The sequence below is a fragment of the Symphalangus syndactylus genome, chromosome 13, assembly GCF_028878055.3.
Source record: "Symphalangus syndactylus isolate Jambi chromosome 13, NHGRI_mSymSyn1-v2.1_pri, whole genome shotgun sequence".
In the NCBI taxonomy this organism is placed as follows: Eukaryota; Metazoa; Chordata; class Mammalia; order Primates; family Hylobatidae; genus Symphalangus; species Symphalangus syndactylus.
In genome coordinates this window covers 117,870,104-117,887,932 of record NC_072435.2, presented here as the reverse complement: position 1 = coordinate 117,887,932, position 17,829 = coordinate 117,870,104, and the positions used below count along the sequence as shown (strand labels likewise).

General features: G+C 51.2%; 1 protein-coding gene across 7 annotated transcripts in view; it reads right to left on the bottom strand.

The window, feature by feature from the left end:
- The window catches only part of MLXIP (MLX interacting protein), a 69,180-nt gene that overhangs the window by 14,481 nt on the left and 36,870 nt on the right, over positions 1 to 17,829 (bottom strand). For all 7 annotated transcript variants that reach the window (XR_010114970.1, XM_063614660.1, XM_055236966.2 and 4 more), the window contains exons 2-8: positions 5,869 to 5,975; positions 5,248 to 5,333; positions 3,989 to 4,078; positions 3,599 to 3,640; positions 3,116 to 3,287; positions 2,295 to 2,384; positions 786 to 877 (exon numbers count right to left, since the gene is read on the bottom strand). Coding sequence is in view for 6 of the 7 variants with exons in the window: in XM_063614660.1 (XP_063470730.1) it covers positions 786 to 877; positions 2,295 to 2,384; positions 3,116 to 3,287; positions 3,599 to 3,640; positions 3,989 to 4,078; positions 5,248 to 5,333; positions 5,869 to 5,975 (679 nt within the window). In the remaining variant the exon portion in view is untranslated. The remainder of the gene's footprint in view (positions 1 to 785; positions 878 to 2,294; positions 2,385 to 3,115; positions 3,288 to 3,598; positions 3,641 to 3,988; positions 4,079 to 5,247; positions 5,334 to 5,868; positions 5,976 to 17,829) is intronic.

The window sequence follows — 17,829 nt, the reverse complement described above, 5'->3', positions numbered from 1 at the left end:
GGGGGTCTTGTTTCCATTAAAAACTAAATAACTCAGAGCTCAGATAAGGCAACGGCCCTCACACAGCTGGCTAGCAGCCTGGGAATATCTTGTTTCTGGAGTCCAGCAGAGTCTCCCCAAAGTCTCTGCCATCTTCTATTACTGAGCAGAGGCAGCCTGGATTGCAGCTGCTCGGGGCTCCCCAAGGACAATTTCACGAGTCAACTGGTCATCAAGCCACCTCTTCCTAAGTAAGAAAAGCTACGAGGAATCAATGGTTCAGATCCCAGTCTCTGCAGTAGAAATTTTTACCGGAGCCCGTTTGAAGATGGTGCCAGGTTACCAGTGTCTAACTGGTCATGGGCATAAGCATGAGGACTCTGTAAGGACAAAGAATGGTACCTCACTCAGCTCTGTAGCCCAAGCACTTGTAAGCAACTTTTTGGATTGCTTAGTAAAACATGAAAGAAATATACAGAAGTTATTTTTATTAGTAATCCATGTTTTTCTTCTCTGTCTAGCTAATTCTGTGTTAATTAGTTGGAGCAGAGCTAGCTGCACATAGGTTACCTGGCACTCAGGCAGGAGCACACCTGGACCAAGAGTCTCCCACCCCATGGGTGCTGAAGGATGCTGTAAAGAGGGATGGAATCGTGCCTCTGCACATTAGTGCTGGTCTAGCACTGCTTGGCGCTTTGCTGGTGACTGTGTGGCTATGCCATTAGCCTTGCTCTGGCAGCAAACCTTTGATGAACAGCCCTGTGCCTGCCAGACCCTTCCCCCACCCATCCCCCAGCTTCCTCTACCTGTGCAGGTGTGTTGTTGGGATCTGGAACAGGTGCTGAGGCAGATGCAGGTAGCATGGAGCCAAAAATGGAGCGGCTAGAAGAGAAGAGGTCTGAAAAACAACAGCAGGGGCCTTCTGAGCTCAGTGTGCCCAGCATTTGCTGGAATCAAGACTCAAACAGGGCCAGGCATGGTGGCTCATGCCTGTAATCCCAGCACTTTGGGAGGCCGAAGTGGGCAGATCATGAGGTCAAGAGATCAAGACCATCCTGGCCAACATGGTGAAACCCCATCTCTACTAAAAATACAAAAATTAGCTGGGTGTAGTGGCCCATGCCTGTAGTCCCAGCTACTCAGGAGGCTGAGGCAGGAGAATGGCTTGAACCCAGAAGGCAGGGGTTGCAGTGAGCTAAGATTGCACCACTGCACTCCAGCCTGATGACAGAGCGAGACTCCCATCTCAAAAAAAAAAAAAAAAAAAAAAAAAATGGTGCCAACCACAATCACCATGCCTGGTTGGTGCCACCAGTGGTCCCAACTACACGGGAGGCTGAGGCAGAAGGATCGCCTAAGTCCAGGAGGGAGGTTGAGGGTGCAGTGAGCTGTGTTCGTGCCACTGCACTCCAGCCCGGGCTACAGAGCAAGGCTCTGTCTCAAAATAACAAAGACTAAAACAGGCTGGGTGTGATGGCTTACACCTGTAATCCTAGCACTTTGGGAAGCAGAGGCAGGAGGATCACCTGGGCAACATAGGAGACCCCTGTCTTTACAAAAAATGAAGAAATGAACTGGGTGTGGTGGTGTGTGCCTGTAGTCCCAGGTACTCAGGAGGCTGACGTGGGAGGATCACTTGAGCCCGGGAGTTCACGCCTGCAGTGAACCACCCTGGTACTCAGGATGCTGAGGTGGGAGGATCACTTGAGCCCAGGAGTTCACGGCTGCAGTGAACCATGATTGAGCCACTGCACTCTAGCCTGGGTGACAGTGCAAGACCCTGTCTCTAAAAAAAAAAAAAAAAAAGACTCAAACAAATCAAGGACTAAATCCCTAAACCCCACATGGCCCAGGGGGATGCCATGGCCAGAGGGTATTACCCTCAGAGACACCTTTTTTTCTGTAGAAAGGGGACTCTGGTTGGAACCACACATGTTGGCAACTATCCTGGGCTCTGAAACACTCCCAGGCCTGGCGTTTCTGTTGCTCTCACAATGGCAGGTGCTCAAGGACCCATCTAACTGCAGGGCCTTGGCAGGGAGCTGGCCGTGTCATCAGTGCCCTCTGCTGCTTCAAGGGAGAACTGCTTACAGTCACGGCTAAATCCAGAGCCAATTTCCTTGCTGAACAATGTCCCAGAAAAACTTCCCAGACCTTGCAGTTACTACAAAAAACAGTTCAGTTTAAAAAAAAATTCTGTGCTCGCCCCCTTGCCCATTCTACCAAGTCTCGCCTCTTAAAGGAAGGCAGCGATCTGCTCTGTGCTGGGCTGGGGGAGATGCAGGCGCCATGCTCTCTCTGCCTCTGGTCCTCACCCTGGAAAGGCTCAAAGGTGTCCATGAAGTCCAGGTTAGGCTGCAAAGGAATCAGTCCCGGCTGGATCATGTCTGCATTTCCCAGATGTGCTGCAAGAATCACAAAGAGAGGAACCATTTTGTCTTCTCAGACAATGTTGCAGGAACGTGAAAAAGGCCTGGAACAGACCTTCCTGGCCCTGCTCACATCCCAGAGTCTTCCGAGGAGCTGGCTGGGATTTCTACCTTCTCGGGGGTTCGTGGCCACTCCGCACCTCAAAAGGCAGGAAAGTCAGTTTTTGCCAGGAAGATAAAATTGAGTATCAGGGAATGGACACCCCAGAAAGCTGTGAAGAGCTCAACAGAGAACAGAGACCTCCCCCAAAACTGTTTTAATTTTCAATCTTTGGGCTCTTCCCTGAGGGGTTAACTGGAAGACTGAATGCCACCAAGGTGAGCGGTCACACCCGGGAGTGCTTCTGATTTTCTTTAGCATGAGTCATGGCCCGGCCGCCTTGGCTTAGGCACGGCACATGTATCCCGTGAAGGGAATGGTATCCGAAATGTGCCCATGACTCAGACTAGACCCTGCTGCTGTCCTCCCACCATGGCACTACAGGAATGGCAGCTGCCCAGTAGGCCCACTCTGCAGACCCCACCCACTCGGTACGTGCGGCCTAGATGTCAAATGAGGCCAGTCATCCTTCCCTTCCTTACTGCCTGCCCCCAACCGTGACATGCAGTAGCTCAGAGATGGCCCTGAAGGAACCCTGGCCCGGAGGGGGCCTGGCAGAGAAGGAAGCGGCTGGCTGTTCAAAGCCCAAGGCCCTGGTTTGGGTTACCTATTTCCCGGGGATTGGGCCAGGCCACCGGCTGGTGTGAAGAGAGCGTGGAGAAGAGGGTGTCGCTGAATTCCGACATGAGCATGTCTGTGTCCAGCAGAGGATCCTCCTCCATGGGGACGGGGGTCTTCCATCCATCCCCGTGCTTGTGCCAGTACAGCATGTCATCGTCCTAACACAACACCAACACGGGGGAGGAAGCATCACAGAGTAACAGTGGGACGAAGAATTCCCACACCTGTCACCTGGGGAAACTCGTCACAGGGCTGCTCCGTGGAAGTGAGGCAGCGGGGGAGGGGCATTTGGAGAGCAGCTCCCTCCAGCCCACCCAGGAGACAGAGCTGGACTTCTTCTTGAGCCATTCCTGAGACTCCAGGGAGGGCCCATGGCCTGCCACCTTTTGCAGGGCTCCCCGGTGGGCCACCGAAGTCCCTGCTGTCTCAGGTCAAAGTGGGGGTCCTCAGAGCTCCCAAGCTCACCCACCTGGACCAGGCTGGAGAGGTCCTCATCCTTGTGCTGCTGTAGCTGTGGGCAAAGGGACAGGACACAGCGGTCACCAATGGCCCTAGGAGGGCCCAAGGGCTCTAGAATATACAGAACTCTCAGGGAGGCAGGTAGGGGTCCTGCTCACACCATCCCCAGGCCGATGCCTGCACAAAGGAGACTCCCACCCAGTGCACAGATGGTGAAACTGAGAGCAAAGACAACCTGACCGAGGCAGGCCATAGCCTGGGCTAGTCTGGCACGTTGGGCCCCAGATTTACTGCTCGACGCTCCACGTCCAGGTGGGGCGGCTGTGGAGCCTACCGCCTCGGCCAGGGCCCTGAACCAGGGACTCCCTAGGCGGGCTGCCTGAACACTCCAGCCAGATACCCTTTTCTTGAAGTAGGTTCTCCACTTGTGATACTCCCGGATCACAATCTCGATGCGGCTCTTCCAGTACTTCCCTTCCGTGGTGATGGCCTAGGACAGCGACAGAGGGCAGAGTGAAGACGGGGCTCTGCTTGATTAGCAAAGCTCAACTGGTGTACCGAGTATCCGGCACTACAATCAGGCCTCAGGCAATCTAGCAGGAAACCCCACGGTGGCCACCACATCACTTAGAAAGTATGTCCCACTTCTTCCATGTTACAGCAGGCCCTCTAGCTAACAATGCTCTGTCATTTCAAGACCTAAGGTAGCCAAAGGCCTTGGGGGCACGGTCCTGAGGCTCTGTCCAGGAGGACGGGGTGAGGGCAGAATGCTCCAGCAGAGGAAGAAGCAGGGGAACGCTGCAGCAACTCCCGCGCCCCCCATAAATGCCCCTTCCCTGCAGCCTCTGCCACATTCAAAGGGCAAAAATGAACAGCCAATTCCAGGAAGTTTCAGGTGGAATGTGCCCTCCAGGGTCCTCTCATCCAACCTTCGCGTGATGCCAGTGTGGATGCCTTGCATGACAGCCTTCGAGCTCCAGAGATAAGGAGCCCCAATATCTGGGGCTGCCTCACTTTCTGATCTCAAGGCCCAAATCACCTCATCTACAAACACTTTGTGTGTGTCCTCGACAGCAAAGATGCTTTTCTGTTAAAAAGAACTGATTACAATATTGCCATACCCAACAAAATGATATCCCTTGATACTGTCTCATACCAGATTATACCTGTCTCAAAACTGTCTTTCATTAGCTTACCTTCTAAATTCCCCCTTTATCGTTAACAGTGAGACATGCCTAGACAAAATTAAAGCAACGCAGAAAGAGTATGCAGTGAAGAAAACATCTCCTCCTCATCTGGCAGCCCTAATCCTACTCCCCAGAGGTTCCTGAAGTCTCTTAATAAAGACACTTCTGTATATTCCTCTAGACACTTCCTGTGCATGTATAATCATAAGTAGACACACACTTTAAAAATTAACAGAAAGATATTAACCCCCTCAGTCCCTGGGCCAGTCCCTCTGAGAAGGGGGAGGCTCTGCAGCCTGGGGTTGCCAGAGGCCACCAGCTCCCAGGCCTGGCCCCCAAGCCATGGATGGCACAGGGCAGGCCCTGCTCTCTCCTCGGCAGCCTCTCCTGCAGGACCAGCCCACGGTGAGCCGCTCCCGGTGAGGTGCTGGTATGTTTCCACTCTCAGCCATCCTTGGTCACTGCCAAGTACCTCCGGCCGGCGGTGCTCGTCTACATCCACAGAGCCGTCCAGGGGTGTCACAAAGTGGCATACAGGATTCTTGCGCTTCTCCAGATCTGAGCAGAGAGAGGGTGAGAGTCATCACCATGATCCAGACCCCTGAGGGAGCCCCAGCCTGTCTGCCGCACCCCTCCCCCAGGGAGGACCACATTCCCAGGTACCCTTTCCTTCTCCTTCCCTAGGAAAAGGAGATTTCAGGGGAATAAAGGAGTCCAGGTGAAAGGAGAGGAATCTGTCAGTAAGAAAGGTAGTGTGGCTTCTCAGAGAAAGGCCAGCCCAACACAAGCCTGCCCTAGCACACTCATTTCCCGGAGAAGCTGCCGGGTCCACGACACCCGGGCTGGAGAGAGAAGGCCCGTGCCTGAGTCTTCCTAGACCTGCTCCCTGACTCTTCAGATGCCACCCCTCTGCTGGGCCTGATGGCCAGTAAATGTCCACTCCCCTAGGACTTGGCTTGGGTTTCCTGTCTGCACAGACTGAACTTCTGTTAGAAACACCAGGTCCCAGGAGCAGACTCTGGTCCCTGGGTGCCCAGGCCTCCAGGCCGTGGAGCTCTGACCACCACCGGTGCCCAGGCTGGACGGCACTTACACTGCATGTACCAGGCCCGCCAGATGGCATTATTGAGCCGGATCTTGTCTCTCCACTGTAGCTTCAGGCCCTTGAAATTCTTCCACTTTGGAGACACCAACTTCCCACTGAAAGGCAAGGCAAAGTGGGGAGACTCAGTGGTTACTCTGAAATTGAAGTGAAATTACAAAGTGCCACCCGATCATTCCAGGACCAAACTCTTAACTGATCCACCCCCAGCCATATACCGGGCTTCATGGAATTCAGGTCACTGGGGGATTTCTTCAGAGCCACACAGGGCAGGGCGTGGCGAGGATGCTGTCAGGGTGCGGAGGGCAGGACTGGCCGCGGGGGTTTTGCAGCCTTGGAGCCACCCACCAATATCTGTTGAAGGGACTTTAACCCAAACACCACTGCAGAGGGTTACTGGGAGGATTCCATGAACCAGACTCACAAAGTGAGCACTGGGCATGCAGTGAGTGCCCTCCAGGAAGAGCAAAGGTTGCATTTGGGCTGTTCATTGTTATTCACATTTGACCAGCCTCCCTTCCTGGATTCAAAGTCATTCTTGTTTCCAGAGAGGGGCAGACCAAGGACAGTCATGGGTCATACAGCGATTGGTGCGTGCGGCGGCAGCATGTGGGGTTCATTGCATTCTTCCGTCTACTTTGGCATACCCTACAAATTTTCCATAACTAATCGACAAATGGGATCTCATTAAACTAAAGAGCTTCTGCACAGCAAAAGAAACTATCATCAGAGTGAACAGGCAACCTACACAATGGGAGAAAATTTTTGCAACCTACTCATCTGACAAAGGGCTAATATCCAGAATCTACAATGAACTCAAACAAATTTACAAGAAAAAAACAAACAACCCCATCAAAAAGTGGGCAGAGGACATGAACAGACACTTCTCAAAAGAAGACATTTATGCAGCCAAAAAACACATGAAGAAATGCTCCTCATCACTGGCCATCAGAGAAATGCAAATCAAAACCACAGTGAGATACCATCTCACACCAGTTAGAATGGCCACCATTAAAAAATTAGGAAACAACAGGTGCTGGAGAGGATGTGGAGAAATAGGAACACTTTTACACTGTTGGTGGGACTGTAAACTAGTTCAACCATTGTGGAAGTCAGTGTGGCGATTCCTCAGGGATCTAGAACTAGAAATACCATTTGACCCAGCCATCCCATTACTGGGTATATACCCAAAGGACTATAAATCATGCTGCTATAAAGACACATGCACACGTATGTTTATTGCGGCACTATTCACAATAGCAAAGAGTTGGAACCAACCCAAATGTCCAACAACGATAGACTGGATTAAGAAAATGCGGCACATATACACCATGGAATACTATGCAGCCATAAAAAATGATGAGTTCGTGTCCTTTGTAGGGACATGGATGAAACTGGAAAACATCATTCTCAGTAAACTATCGCAAGGACAAAAAACCAAACACCGCATGTTCTCACTCATAGGTGGGAATTGAATAATGAGAACTCATGGACACAGGAAGGGGAACATCACGCTCCGGGGACTGTTGTGGGGTGGGGGGAGAGGGGAGGGACAGCATTAGGAGATACATCTAATGCTAAATGACGAGTTAATGGGTGCAGGAAATCAACATGGCACATGGATACATATGTAACAAACCTGCACATTGTGCACATGTACCCTAAAACCCTAAAGTATAATAAAAAAAAAAAAAAAAAAATTAAAAGAAATTTGTTGACCACAGAGTGAAAACCAGGCTCCTGTGACCTGGTCGTGGCCTGCCTGCTTTGCCACCAGCCCCCACGAGGCATTCACAATCCAAGTACCCGAGCATCCCACTGGCCTGAGCGCCTGCAGGGCAGGGCCTATCCTGCCTCCCAGAGCCTCTGACATGGTCCTCACTCTTGATGTGACTCAGCCACCTCCTAATCATTCAAGATGCTGCCCCCGACACCATCTCCTCTGAGCCGGCCTGGCCTCTCCCAGGCTGCTGCCGATCCCTTCCGGGCCCCTCTGCTCTCTTCCACTCCGGGATGGTCTCACGGGAGCTCTTATGTAGCAGTGTCTGCACACATGCACCTTTCCCTGTTGACACTGCAGCTCCTCTAGGGAGGACCGTTAGGTGGCTTGGCACATAGTAGGGGCTCAATTAACAATTCTTCGTTAAATAAGTCCAGAGCACTTATAAACCCAGCCTCCCTGGTGGCACAGCCGTCTTGGGCAGCTCAGTTTTCCAAGTGCTAGGCCAGGAGCCATCTCTGGGCAGCCCGCATAGGGTTTCTCTTTTTCAGATGGCTTGAGATGGGCAAGGCACTATTTCTGGTCCATATCACAGTGCGGCTGTGGAGGTTTGATCTGACCACAGGCCACAGCCCTGCCCCTTCTCCAGTCCCACTCAGAAAGGCCACGTGGCAAGCCGAGATTTGCCAACAATAGCTGCAGTCTTCACAGGAAGCGCCTGAGCAACAAACATTCTGTGAACCTGGAACCTGCCCTGGAAGGCAGACACCCTGGCTGTGCCCCTGGCAGGACCCTTGTGCCTATCTCCACCCAAACCCCCAAGAAGCCCAGGCTTTGGGCAATACAGGACAGAAGGTTATGACATCCCCAGAAAAATGTCACAGCGCATCCTCTCAGCACACAAGAGACACGCAGACAGCAGCAGTCTCTGCGCAATGGGTCAGGGACTCAGAGCAGTCACACGCTTTCTTCCTTCCTTCTCTCCCCAGTTCAAAGGCTCATCTAACCCACCTCCATGCTGATGGCCTGGCCTCGCCGGTGGTACAGCAGGCAGCTACGGCACCGGACAGCCACCGCTGTGTCATGGTGCACCTGCTGCCTACCACAGCAGTGCCCTGGGTAAAATTAGAATGACACCTCCTCCTCCAGAGTGTGTTAATAAGGATTAAATGAAAGCACACTTGTGTACAGTAAAATACACACACACATACATGCTTAGACACACACACAACTGGTAAACCCTAAAGCAAACACAAAGATATTAATAACAATCTCAATGATCTAGAGTTAAGTTATTACTGAAAGGCATATATATATATATTTTTTGAGATGGAGTCTCACTCTGTTGCCCAGGCTGGAGTGCAGTGGCGAGATCTTGGCTCACTGCAACCTCCGCCTCCTGGCTTCAAGCGATTCTTCTGCCTCAGCCAACCGAGTAGCTGGGACTACAGGTGCCCACCACCGCATCAGCCAAATTTTTGTTTGTTTTTGGAGACAGAGTTTTGCTCTTGTTGCCCAGGTGGAGTGCAATGGCGTGACCTCAGCTCATGACAACCTCTGCCTCCCAGGTTCAAGTGATTCCCTGCCTCAGCCTCCCGAATAGCTGGGATTACAGGCATGTGCCACCACACCCAGCTAATTTTGTATTTTTAGTAGAGATGGGATTTCATCATGTTGGTCAGTCTGGTCTGGAACTCCCAACCTCAGTTGATCTGCCTGCCTCGGCCTCCCAAAGTACTGGGATTACAGGTGTGAGCCACCACGCCCAGCCTAATTTTTGTATTTTTAGTAGAGCCAGGGTTTCACCACGTTGGTCAGGCTAGTTTTGAACTCCTGACCTCAAGTGATCCTCCCACCTCGGCCTCCAAAAGTGCTGGGATTACAGGCATGCACCACTGTGCCCGGCAAAAGGCATAATTAAAAAAAAAAAATTTAGTTTTGATTTTTGTGAGTACATAGTAGGTGCATATAGTGAAGGGCATGATGTTTTTAACAACCCCCACCCTGAAGTCCTTTTTCTTGTGTTTGCCACATTGCCATGTGGTTCCTCTTTCTCCACAGGTGGAAAAGGTGACACCGGTGCTCTCTGCCAACACCAGGAACAGAGACCTGGGCAGAGGTCAGCTCTGAGTGCCAGGCCAGTGCTGAGGGTGGGATTGCGTAGCTGCAGAAGCCTCACCTGCTCTGCGCTGTGAAGAGCTGAGGACTGAGGGCGGGGGACAGCTGAGGGCGGGGGACGGCTGAGGAGGGGGACAGCTGAGGAGGGGGACAGCTGAGGGCGGGGAGGTGGCTGAGGCAGGGGATGGCTGAGGCAGGAGGGTGGCTGAGGTAGGGGGCGGCTGAGGCGGGGAGGTTCCCCTCATGCAGCATGCCCTGGGTGGGAGCACACGTCATGCCTCCACGCTCAGCGTCCTGAAGGGCAGATGGCTGTGGGCACAAGGTGGATAACCAACCTGGCCAGAAAAGCGAAGGGAGGCTTTCTGGAGGAAGTGGCATTTAAGCAAAGGCCTAGTGGATAGGGAAAGCCAGCTCGACGAAGCCCACGAAGTTCCTTCTGCCTGGCCTATGGTGGCCTCAGTGAGCAGAACTCAGCCTGATCGAGGCAGTGAAAAGCCCTCAATGTGTGAACTGGGCGTGGTGTCGCACGTATGTAGTCCCAGCTACTGGGGAGACTGAGGCAGGAAGATCGCTTGAGCCCAGGTGTTTGAGGTTGCAGTGAGCTATGATGGCACCAATGCACTCCAGCCTAAGTGAAAGAGCAAGACCCTGTCTCAGAAAACAAACAAACAAAAATAACCAACCAAAAAAGGGAGTCTGAAGGCAGGGGGTAGCAGCAGACAAAGCTGGAGGGCAGAGGGTGCCATACCAATAGCTTTAATCACACACAATGAGGGGAGTGGCAAGACGCAGGGAAATTTAGCCTTACAGGCTAGAAACCTCAAAGTTTAGTTTGAGGGTCCCCTCTTCTTCCTCTCCATGAACTGAAATGTTTCCCTTTTCTTTGGTGTTTACGTCAAACACAGTCAGACTTCAGCAGCAACACAGAGACCAGAACTCCCAGCTGGGATCTCCCTTCCACTCCGAGTTTCGGTAATATCTCTATGACCAACAGGTGGCGCTCAACAAACACAAAGAAGGGCGTCCAACTCAAAATCCAAACAAACCAGCCACGCGGGCTGGAAAGGGTCCACCGCCGGCACCCCCAGCCCGCCCCCATGGCAATTTCAAGTCAAGATCTGAGGAGGCAACGCGTGAAGTTCTGTGATGCCTCAGAAGGTGGCAAGGTGGCAAGGAATGCTTCAGGTGTTACAAAGGAAGGGACGCCCTGGACGACTCATGCCCAGAAACCCTGGGCGGGCTTGTGTGGATTTCTCTCCTGATGGACCTGGCAGAGCTGTTAGGCTGTGTCAGTCTTCAAGGACAGGAGCAGGGACATTTCCTATGCAGACATCCACGGGGACCCTTCTTCACAGGGGACTCAAGAAAAGCTGCTCTAAAAGCCCCACAATGGGCCAGGTGTAGTGGCTCACGCCTGTAATCCCAGCACTTTGGAGGGCTGAGGCGGGAGGATCACTTGAGCTCAGGAGTTCCAGACCAGCCTGGGCAATATAACAAGACCTCGTCTCTTAAAAAAAAAAAAAAAAAAAAAAAAAAACAAGGCCAGAAGGCCGGCACGGTAGCTCACACCTATAATCCCCACCACTTTGGGAGGCCGAGGCGGGTGTATCACGAGGTCAAGAGATCGAGACCATCCTGGCTAACAGGGTGAAACCCCGTCTCTACTAAAAATACAAAAAAAATTAGCCGGGCGTCATGGTGGGCACCTGTAGTCCCAGCTACTTGGGAGGCTGAGGCCGGAGAATGGCGTGAACCCGGGAGGCGGAGAGTACAGTGAGCCGAGATCGTATCACTGCACTCCAGCCTGGACGACAGAGCAAGACTCCGTCTCAAAAAAAAGAAAAAAGAAAAAAAGTAGCAGGGAGTGGTAGCCTGTGCCTGTGGTCCTGGTTACTTGGAAGGCTGAGATGGGAGGATCCCTGGAGCCCAGGAGTTGGAGGGTGCAGTGAGCTATCATGGTGCCACTGCACCTCAGCCTGGGTGAGAGAGAGAGACCCTGTCTAAAAATTTTTTTTAAAAAGCCCACAAGGGAGCCTGCAGCAGTGGAGGGCAGCCCTCCCTGGCAGAGCCCCCAGGGCAGCACCACCAGAAAGCGTCTGCGACTGGGGGGACTTCTGCTCCCCTAACTCACGCTGCCAGCTCAACATCTTCCAGACAAAGGTGACTGGGCTGCCTCTTAGTCTAACTTGGATTATGCCCCATTCCTTTTTTAAAGCAGACCAGAAACATGTTCTGACCATTTCTGCAAGACCACTGCCTTCCCCCAAGACACGCAATCCTCCTCCGGCCTCCACCTCCTGAACCCGCCCCTGCCATCTGCCCGTCAGAACAGAGAAGGCCGACTGCACTCACCCATTCGCTAGCCCTCTCCTCCCTCTCTGTGGGAAGTCCATCGCCTAGGGTCGCCAGCACAGGGCCTGGCACGTGGGAGGTGTTTTAAATATGCAGTTATTAAATGAATGCTAAATTTTCCATGAAGAACAATCTTTACACCACCCTGCCATGGCCGCCCTTCCTAGAAGGCAGGTTCTTGACATGAAATAGGAAATTCACAGTACAACAAAGGTCTCTCTCAAAACTTTTCTTGGATGAAACTAGCAAACTATGAATTCCTCAGAGGTCTGGCAAGAGACTGGTTTGGAATGGAAGGAAATTAAATTGCAAGCCTTGCACAGACCAACCTGGAAGTAAGAACAGGGGCAGGCCGGGCGCGGTGGCTCACGCTTGTAATCCCAGCACTTTGGGAGGCTGAGGCGGGCGGATCACGAGGTCAGGAGATTGAGACCACGGTGACACCCCGTCTCTACTAAAAATACAAAACAAAAAATTAGCTGGGCGTGGTGGCGGGCGCCTGTAGTCCCAGCTACTCGGAGAGGCTGAGGCAGGAGAATGGCGTGAACCCGGGAGGCGGAGCTTGCAGTGAGTCGAGATTGCGCCACTGCACTCCAGCCTGGGCGACAGAGCGAGACTCCGTCTCAAAAAAAAAAAAAGAACAGGGGCAGGCAGAGAGGGCACGCCGGGCATGGCCAGGTCAGGGGTCCCTAATTCTGTTGGTTCCGGCTGGGACGAACTCCTGACTCCTGCTCAGACCATTCTCTCCAAAAGAAAGCAGGCAGAGGCCGGGCGCGGTGGCTCACACCTGTAATCTCAGCACTTTGGGAGGCCAAGGTGGGCAGATCACGAGGGTCAGGAGGGTGACGAGACCAGCCTGGCCAACATGGTGAAATCCTGTCCCTACTAAAAATACAAACATTAGCCAGGCATGGTGGCACGTGCCTGTAATCCCAGCTACTCAGGAGGCTGAGACCTCGCCACTGCACTCCAGCCTGGGCAACAGAGCAAGACTCCGTCTCAATTAAAAAAAGAAAAAAGAAAAGGCTGGGCGCAGTGGCTCGCGCCTGTAATCCCAGCACTTTGGGAGGCCGAGACAGGCGGATCATGAGGTCACGAGATCAAGACCATCCTGGCCAACATGGTGAAACTCCATCTCTACTAAAAACACAAAAATTAGCTGGGCATGGTGGCACGCATCTGTAGTCCCACCTACTTGGGAGGCTGAGGCAGGGGAATCGCTTGAACCTGGGAGGCGGAGGTTGCAGTGAGCCAAGATGGCACCACTGCATTCCAGCCTGGCGACAGAGCGAGACACTGTCTCAAAAAAAAAAAAAAAAAAAAAGCAAGCATGCAGAGGGCTCTGGGGCTGTCGTTATAGGTCTCAGAACAGTGGTGGAGCCCATTCATTTGTTCATTCAACCATATTTGTTTGTTATGGGGCAACATTTCTTCGCCATTCCTGGTGCTTCTTAGAGGGACACCCCTTAGCAAAACATCCCTGGCTTCCTCCCTACTCCCTGACAGACAGGTAGAGTGAGGCATCTCACAGTGAGTGCTGAAGGAGAACCTGAGCTGGGGTCGTTCCCTCCTTCCCCTGCTCCTGAAGAGGGGGTGGAGGTGGAAGGTCAGTCTGGGGTTCTCTTACAAGCCATATCCTCAGCTTGGTCAACAATAAAGGTAATATTTTGGCCACCATCTGATGACTCTTTTTCTTGTAGTAAAATAAATATAAAATTTACCATTTTAACCATTTTAAAGTAGATGATTCAGTGCCATTAAGAACATTCACAATGTTTTATAACCAGCACCATCACCTAGTTCCCCACTTGTAATCCCAGCACTTTGAGGGGCCAAGGCAGGAGAACTGCTTGAGCCCAGCAGTTTGAGATGGTCTGGGTAACGTAGTGAGAGACCACCATCTCCACAAAAAATTAGAAAATCAGCTGGGCTTGGTGGCATGTGCCTGTGGTCCTAGCTACTCAGAAGGCTGAGATGGGAGGATCGCTCGAGCCCAGGAGGTCAAGGCTGCAGTGAGCCACTAATGTACCACTGCACTCCAGCCTGGGTGACAGGGCAAGACCCTGTCTCAAAAGAAGAAAAGAGAAAAGAAAGAGAAGGAGAAGGAAAGGAAGAGAGAAAGAGAGGAAGGGAGGGAGGGGGAAAGAAAGAAAAAAATATTCTCAGGACTTCATTACTTTCAAAGCAGAATCATATTCCATGTATAGATGGACCACATTCTGTTTATCCATCATCAGTAGGACACAGGTCGTATCCACCTTTGGGCTACAGCGAATAGCACTGCTACAAAGTGATTCCGTTTTATTTCCCAATCAGTTTAGAGCTCTGGTGGGGAAGAGTTCTCATCACTGAGCTGGTGCTGGGGATAGAATGATGGGCAAAAACAATTGTGAGCCTTTTTGAAGGGCAAGCTGACAACTGCCCATCAACATTGTAACTGCACATCCCTGTGACCCACAAGCCCACTCCTAGGAAGTGATTCGACAGATCCACTTCACATGGGCACAAAGACGTGAAGAGAAGGACATTAAACTGCAGCACTGTTTGCAGCAGCAAAAGGTTGGAAATAACCTAGATATTCATCACAGGGGACCAGTCAAAACTGGCATATCTACAGAGTGGAACACTACGGGGTAATTTTTAAAATAACACATTTCTATGTGGTAACATATAGGGAAGACCTACAAGATGCACTGTTAAGTAAGTGAAAAAACAAAAATAAAACCAAGGTGCAAGATATACGGTATGGCTACCATTTGTTTTTCTTTTTTCTGTTTTTTTGTTTGTTTGTTTTGTTTTGTTTGTTTGTTTGAGACAGAATCTCGCTCTGTCGCCCAGGCTGGAGTGTAGTGGCACGATCTCGGCTCACTGCAAGCTCCACCTCCCAGGTTCATGCCACTGTCCTTCCTCAGCCTCCAAGTAGCTGGGACTACAGGTGCCCACCACCACCACGCCCAGCTAATTTTTTGTATTTTTAGTAGAGACGGGGTTTCACCATGTTAGCCAGGATGGTCTTGATCTCCTGACCTCGTGATCTGCCCGCCTCGACCTCCCAAAGTGCTGGGATTACAGGCATGAGCCACCACGCCCAGCCCATTTGTTTTTTATTTTTATTATCTATTTTTTTTTTTTTTTTTTTGAGATGGAGTCTCACTCTTTCGCCAGGTTGGAGTGTGGTGGCAATCTCAGCTCACTGCAACCTCCGCCTCCCAGGTTCAAGCAATTCCCCTGCCTAAGCCTCCCGAGTAGCTGGGATTACAGGCGTGTGCCACCACGCCCAGCTAATTTTTGTATTTTTAGTAGAGATGGGGTTTCACCATGTTAGCTAGGCTGGTCTCGAACTCCTGACCTCAAGCAATCCACCCACCTTGGCCTCCCAAAGTGCTGGGATTATAGGCGTGAGCCACCGTGCCCGGCCTGGTATGGCTACCGTTTATATTCAGAGATATCCACACATACACGTAGGAGAGGAGGGAGGAGAAAAGACAGCCAGGATGGATACATAAGAAAGAGTAAGAGTGCCACAGCGATTTCCCTTTGCAGAGATGAGCTGGAGAAGCAAGGGGTCCAGTGAGAAGGAGTGTTCACTGGTCACCGTTTTGAATTGTTGAAATATAACACTGGAATGTATGGCATTCCTCCCTTTTCTGCGGTATTGTGCTTTACCCATGATCAACCGCTGTCTGAAAATATTACATGTTAAGTTGCAGAAATAAACAATCTATAAATCCTAAACTGTGCACCATTTGAAATAGCATGAAATCTCATGCCGTACCGCTCTATCCCGCCTGGGACATGACTCATCCCTTTGTCCAACAGATCCACACTGTAGTTGCCACCCATCTGCTAAGTCACTTAGCAGCCATCTCAGTGATCAGATCCATGGTTGTGGTATCACAGTGCTTGTGTTCAGGTAGCCCTTATTTTACTTAATAATGGCCACAAAGCATAAGAGTAGTGATGCTGGCAATTCAGATATGCCCTAGAGAAGCCTTAAAGTGCTTTCATTAAGTGAAAAGGTGAAAGTTCTCAACTTAACAAGGAAAAAAATCATAGGCTGAGGTTGCTAAGATCTATGGTAAAAATGGATTTTCTATCTGTGCAATTGTGAATAGTAGATTGTCATAATTGCTCTATGTTATTATTGTTGTTAATCTCTTACTGTGCCTAGCTTATAAATTAAGCTTTATCACAAGTATATAGCTAACATGTGAAAAAACGTACCGTATACAGGGCTCAGTACTATCTGAGCTTTCAGGAATCCACTGGGGTCTTAGAACACACCCCCTCAGATAAGGGCGGACTACTACTGTATTACTTTTTCAAAATAAACAAGGAAAAAAGACCAGGCAAGGTCCAAGACATTCCAGGGCTTCTAGTTAATTGCAGAAGGCAATTCATCACAAAAACAGATATAAACTTGTGAATGAGTCAATTCTGTGCACCAGATCCAGATACGAGGATCACGGTTATTAGGTGGTTTCAATGAGGGAGTGGAGGAATGACTCTTCCAGGAGTCCAATTCACTTGCTGCAAAAGGGCAGTCTCTATCGGCTAGTCCTGGGATGTGGGCCTGGTCCCACGGGCTGCCAGCAGCCAAAGCTAACAGGCTACAGACGAACAAAGGTTCATTGAGGAGCCGGGACGCGGGAGGGGCCACAGCCAATGGCCGGGCAGGAGGGGCAGTGTGCATGTCGGGCCACTTGCCTGAGCAGACAGCCTCCTATGGAGGAACCCGGGGGGTTTCAGGTCCTGCTCCCTCCTCCTTGTGGATCTCTTGGCATCTTTTTTCTTACATTCAAAGAACACCCTGTTGGAGAAGCAGGTTCCGAGGGCTGTGGTGGGAAGGCTGGTGCACACTCCAGTGTGCGAGTGTTCGAGTGCCTGCAGGTGCTCCGCCCATGTGCTTGCCAGCTTGTTTGTGAGGGTGTATGTTTGTCTTTTCTGTGTGAAAAGCAGGGAGTAATCATTTCCATGACCACCCAAAAATAGGGCAACATGAGGGAGGGGATACCAGGCAAGATGTGCCTGCCTGCAATGGTGACTTCACCCTGCCTGGAATGGGCTGTGTCCAGGCCTTCCACTAGAGGACAGACACCACCATGCATAGACCACTTCCAACCAACAAAGAAAGCAGAGTGGCTCCATTTCTGGCCTCGTCACCCAGGCCGGCCCAGCCCACCTTCTGCAAAACAGTGACCACATCCACCACACTGGACAGCTGGGTCGGCCATAGCAGATATGACGGCCTGGTCCCAGCACGCAGTCAATGCTGGGCATGGTGAGGCACGCTCCTGAGTTTTAGGAGATTCTTGGGCACGTTCTTAAAGTTTCCTGTGAGATTCAAGCCATAAGTGGACTTTCAGGCAGGGGCAGGGACCCCTGGGCAGGGCACCATTTAAAGCCAGACTCCTAGGTTTCCTCGCCAGAAGAGTAAACCCCAATCAGACCCCAAGGTGCTCCCCACTCCTCCGGACTGGAGATGAAAACAGATTTGCAAGAGGCAAACTTGGTATTTCACTTCAATTTGCATCATTTGTTAATGAAATTTCATAATTAAAAACCTGTGCATTAGCCATGTGCCCCTTATTTTCTGAGCTGTTTGCCCACGCCTTTGCCTTTTCTAAAAACTTATTCTGAAGTAATTACAGACTCACAGGAAGTCACACAAATAGAACAAAGAGCTCCATGTACCCTTCACCCAGCTTTCCCCAGCGGTGGCTCCTGTATCGCTGGAGCACAACGTCAAAACCGGGAAATTG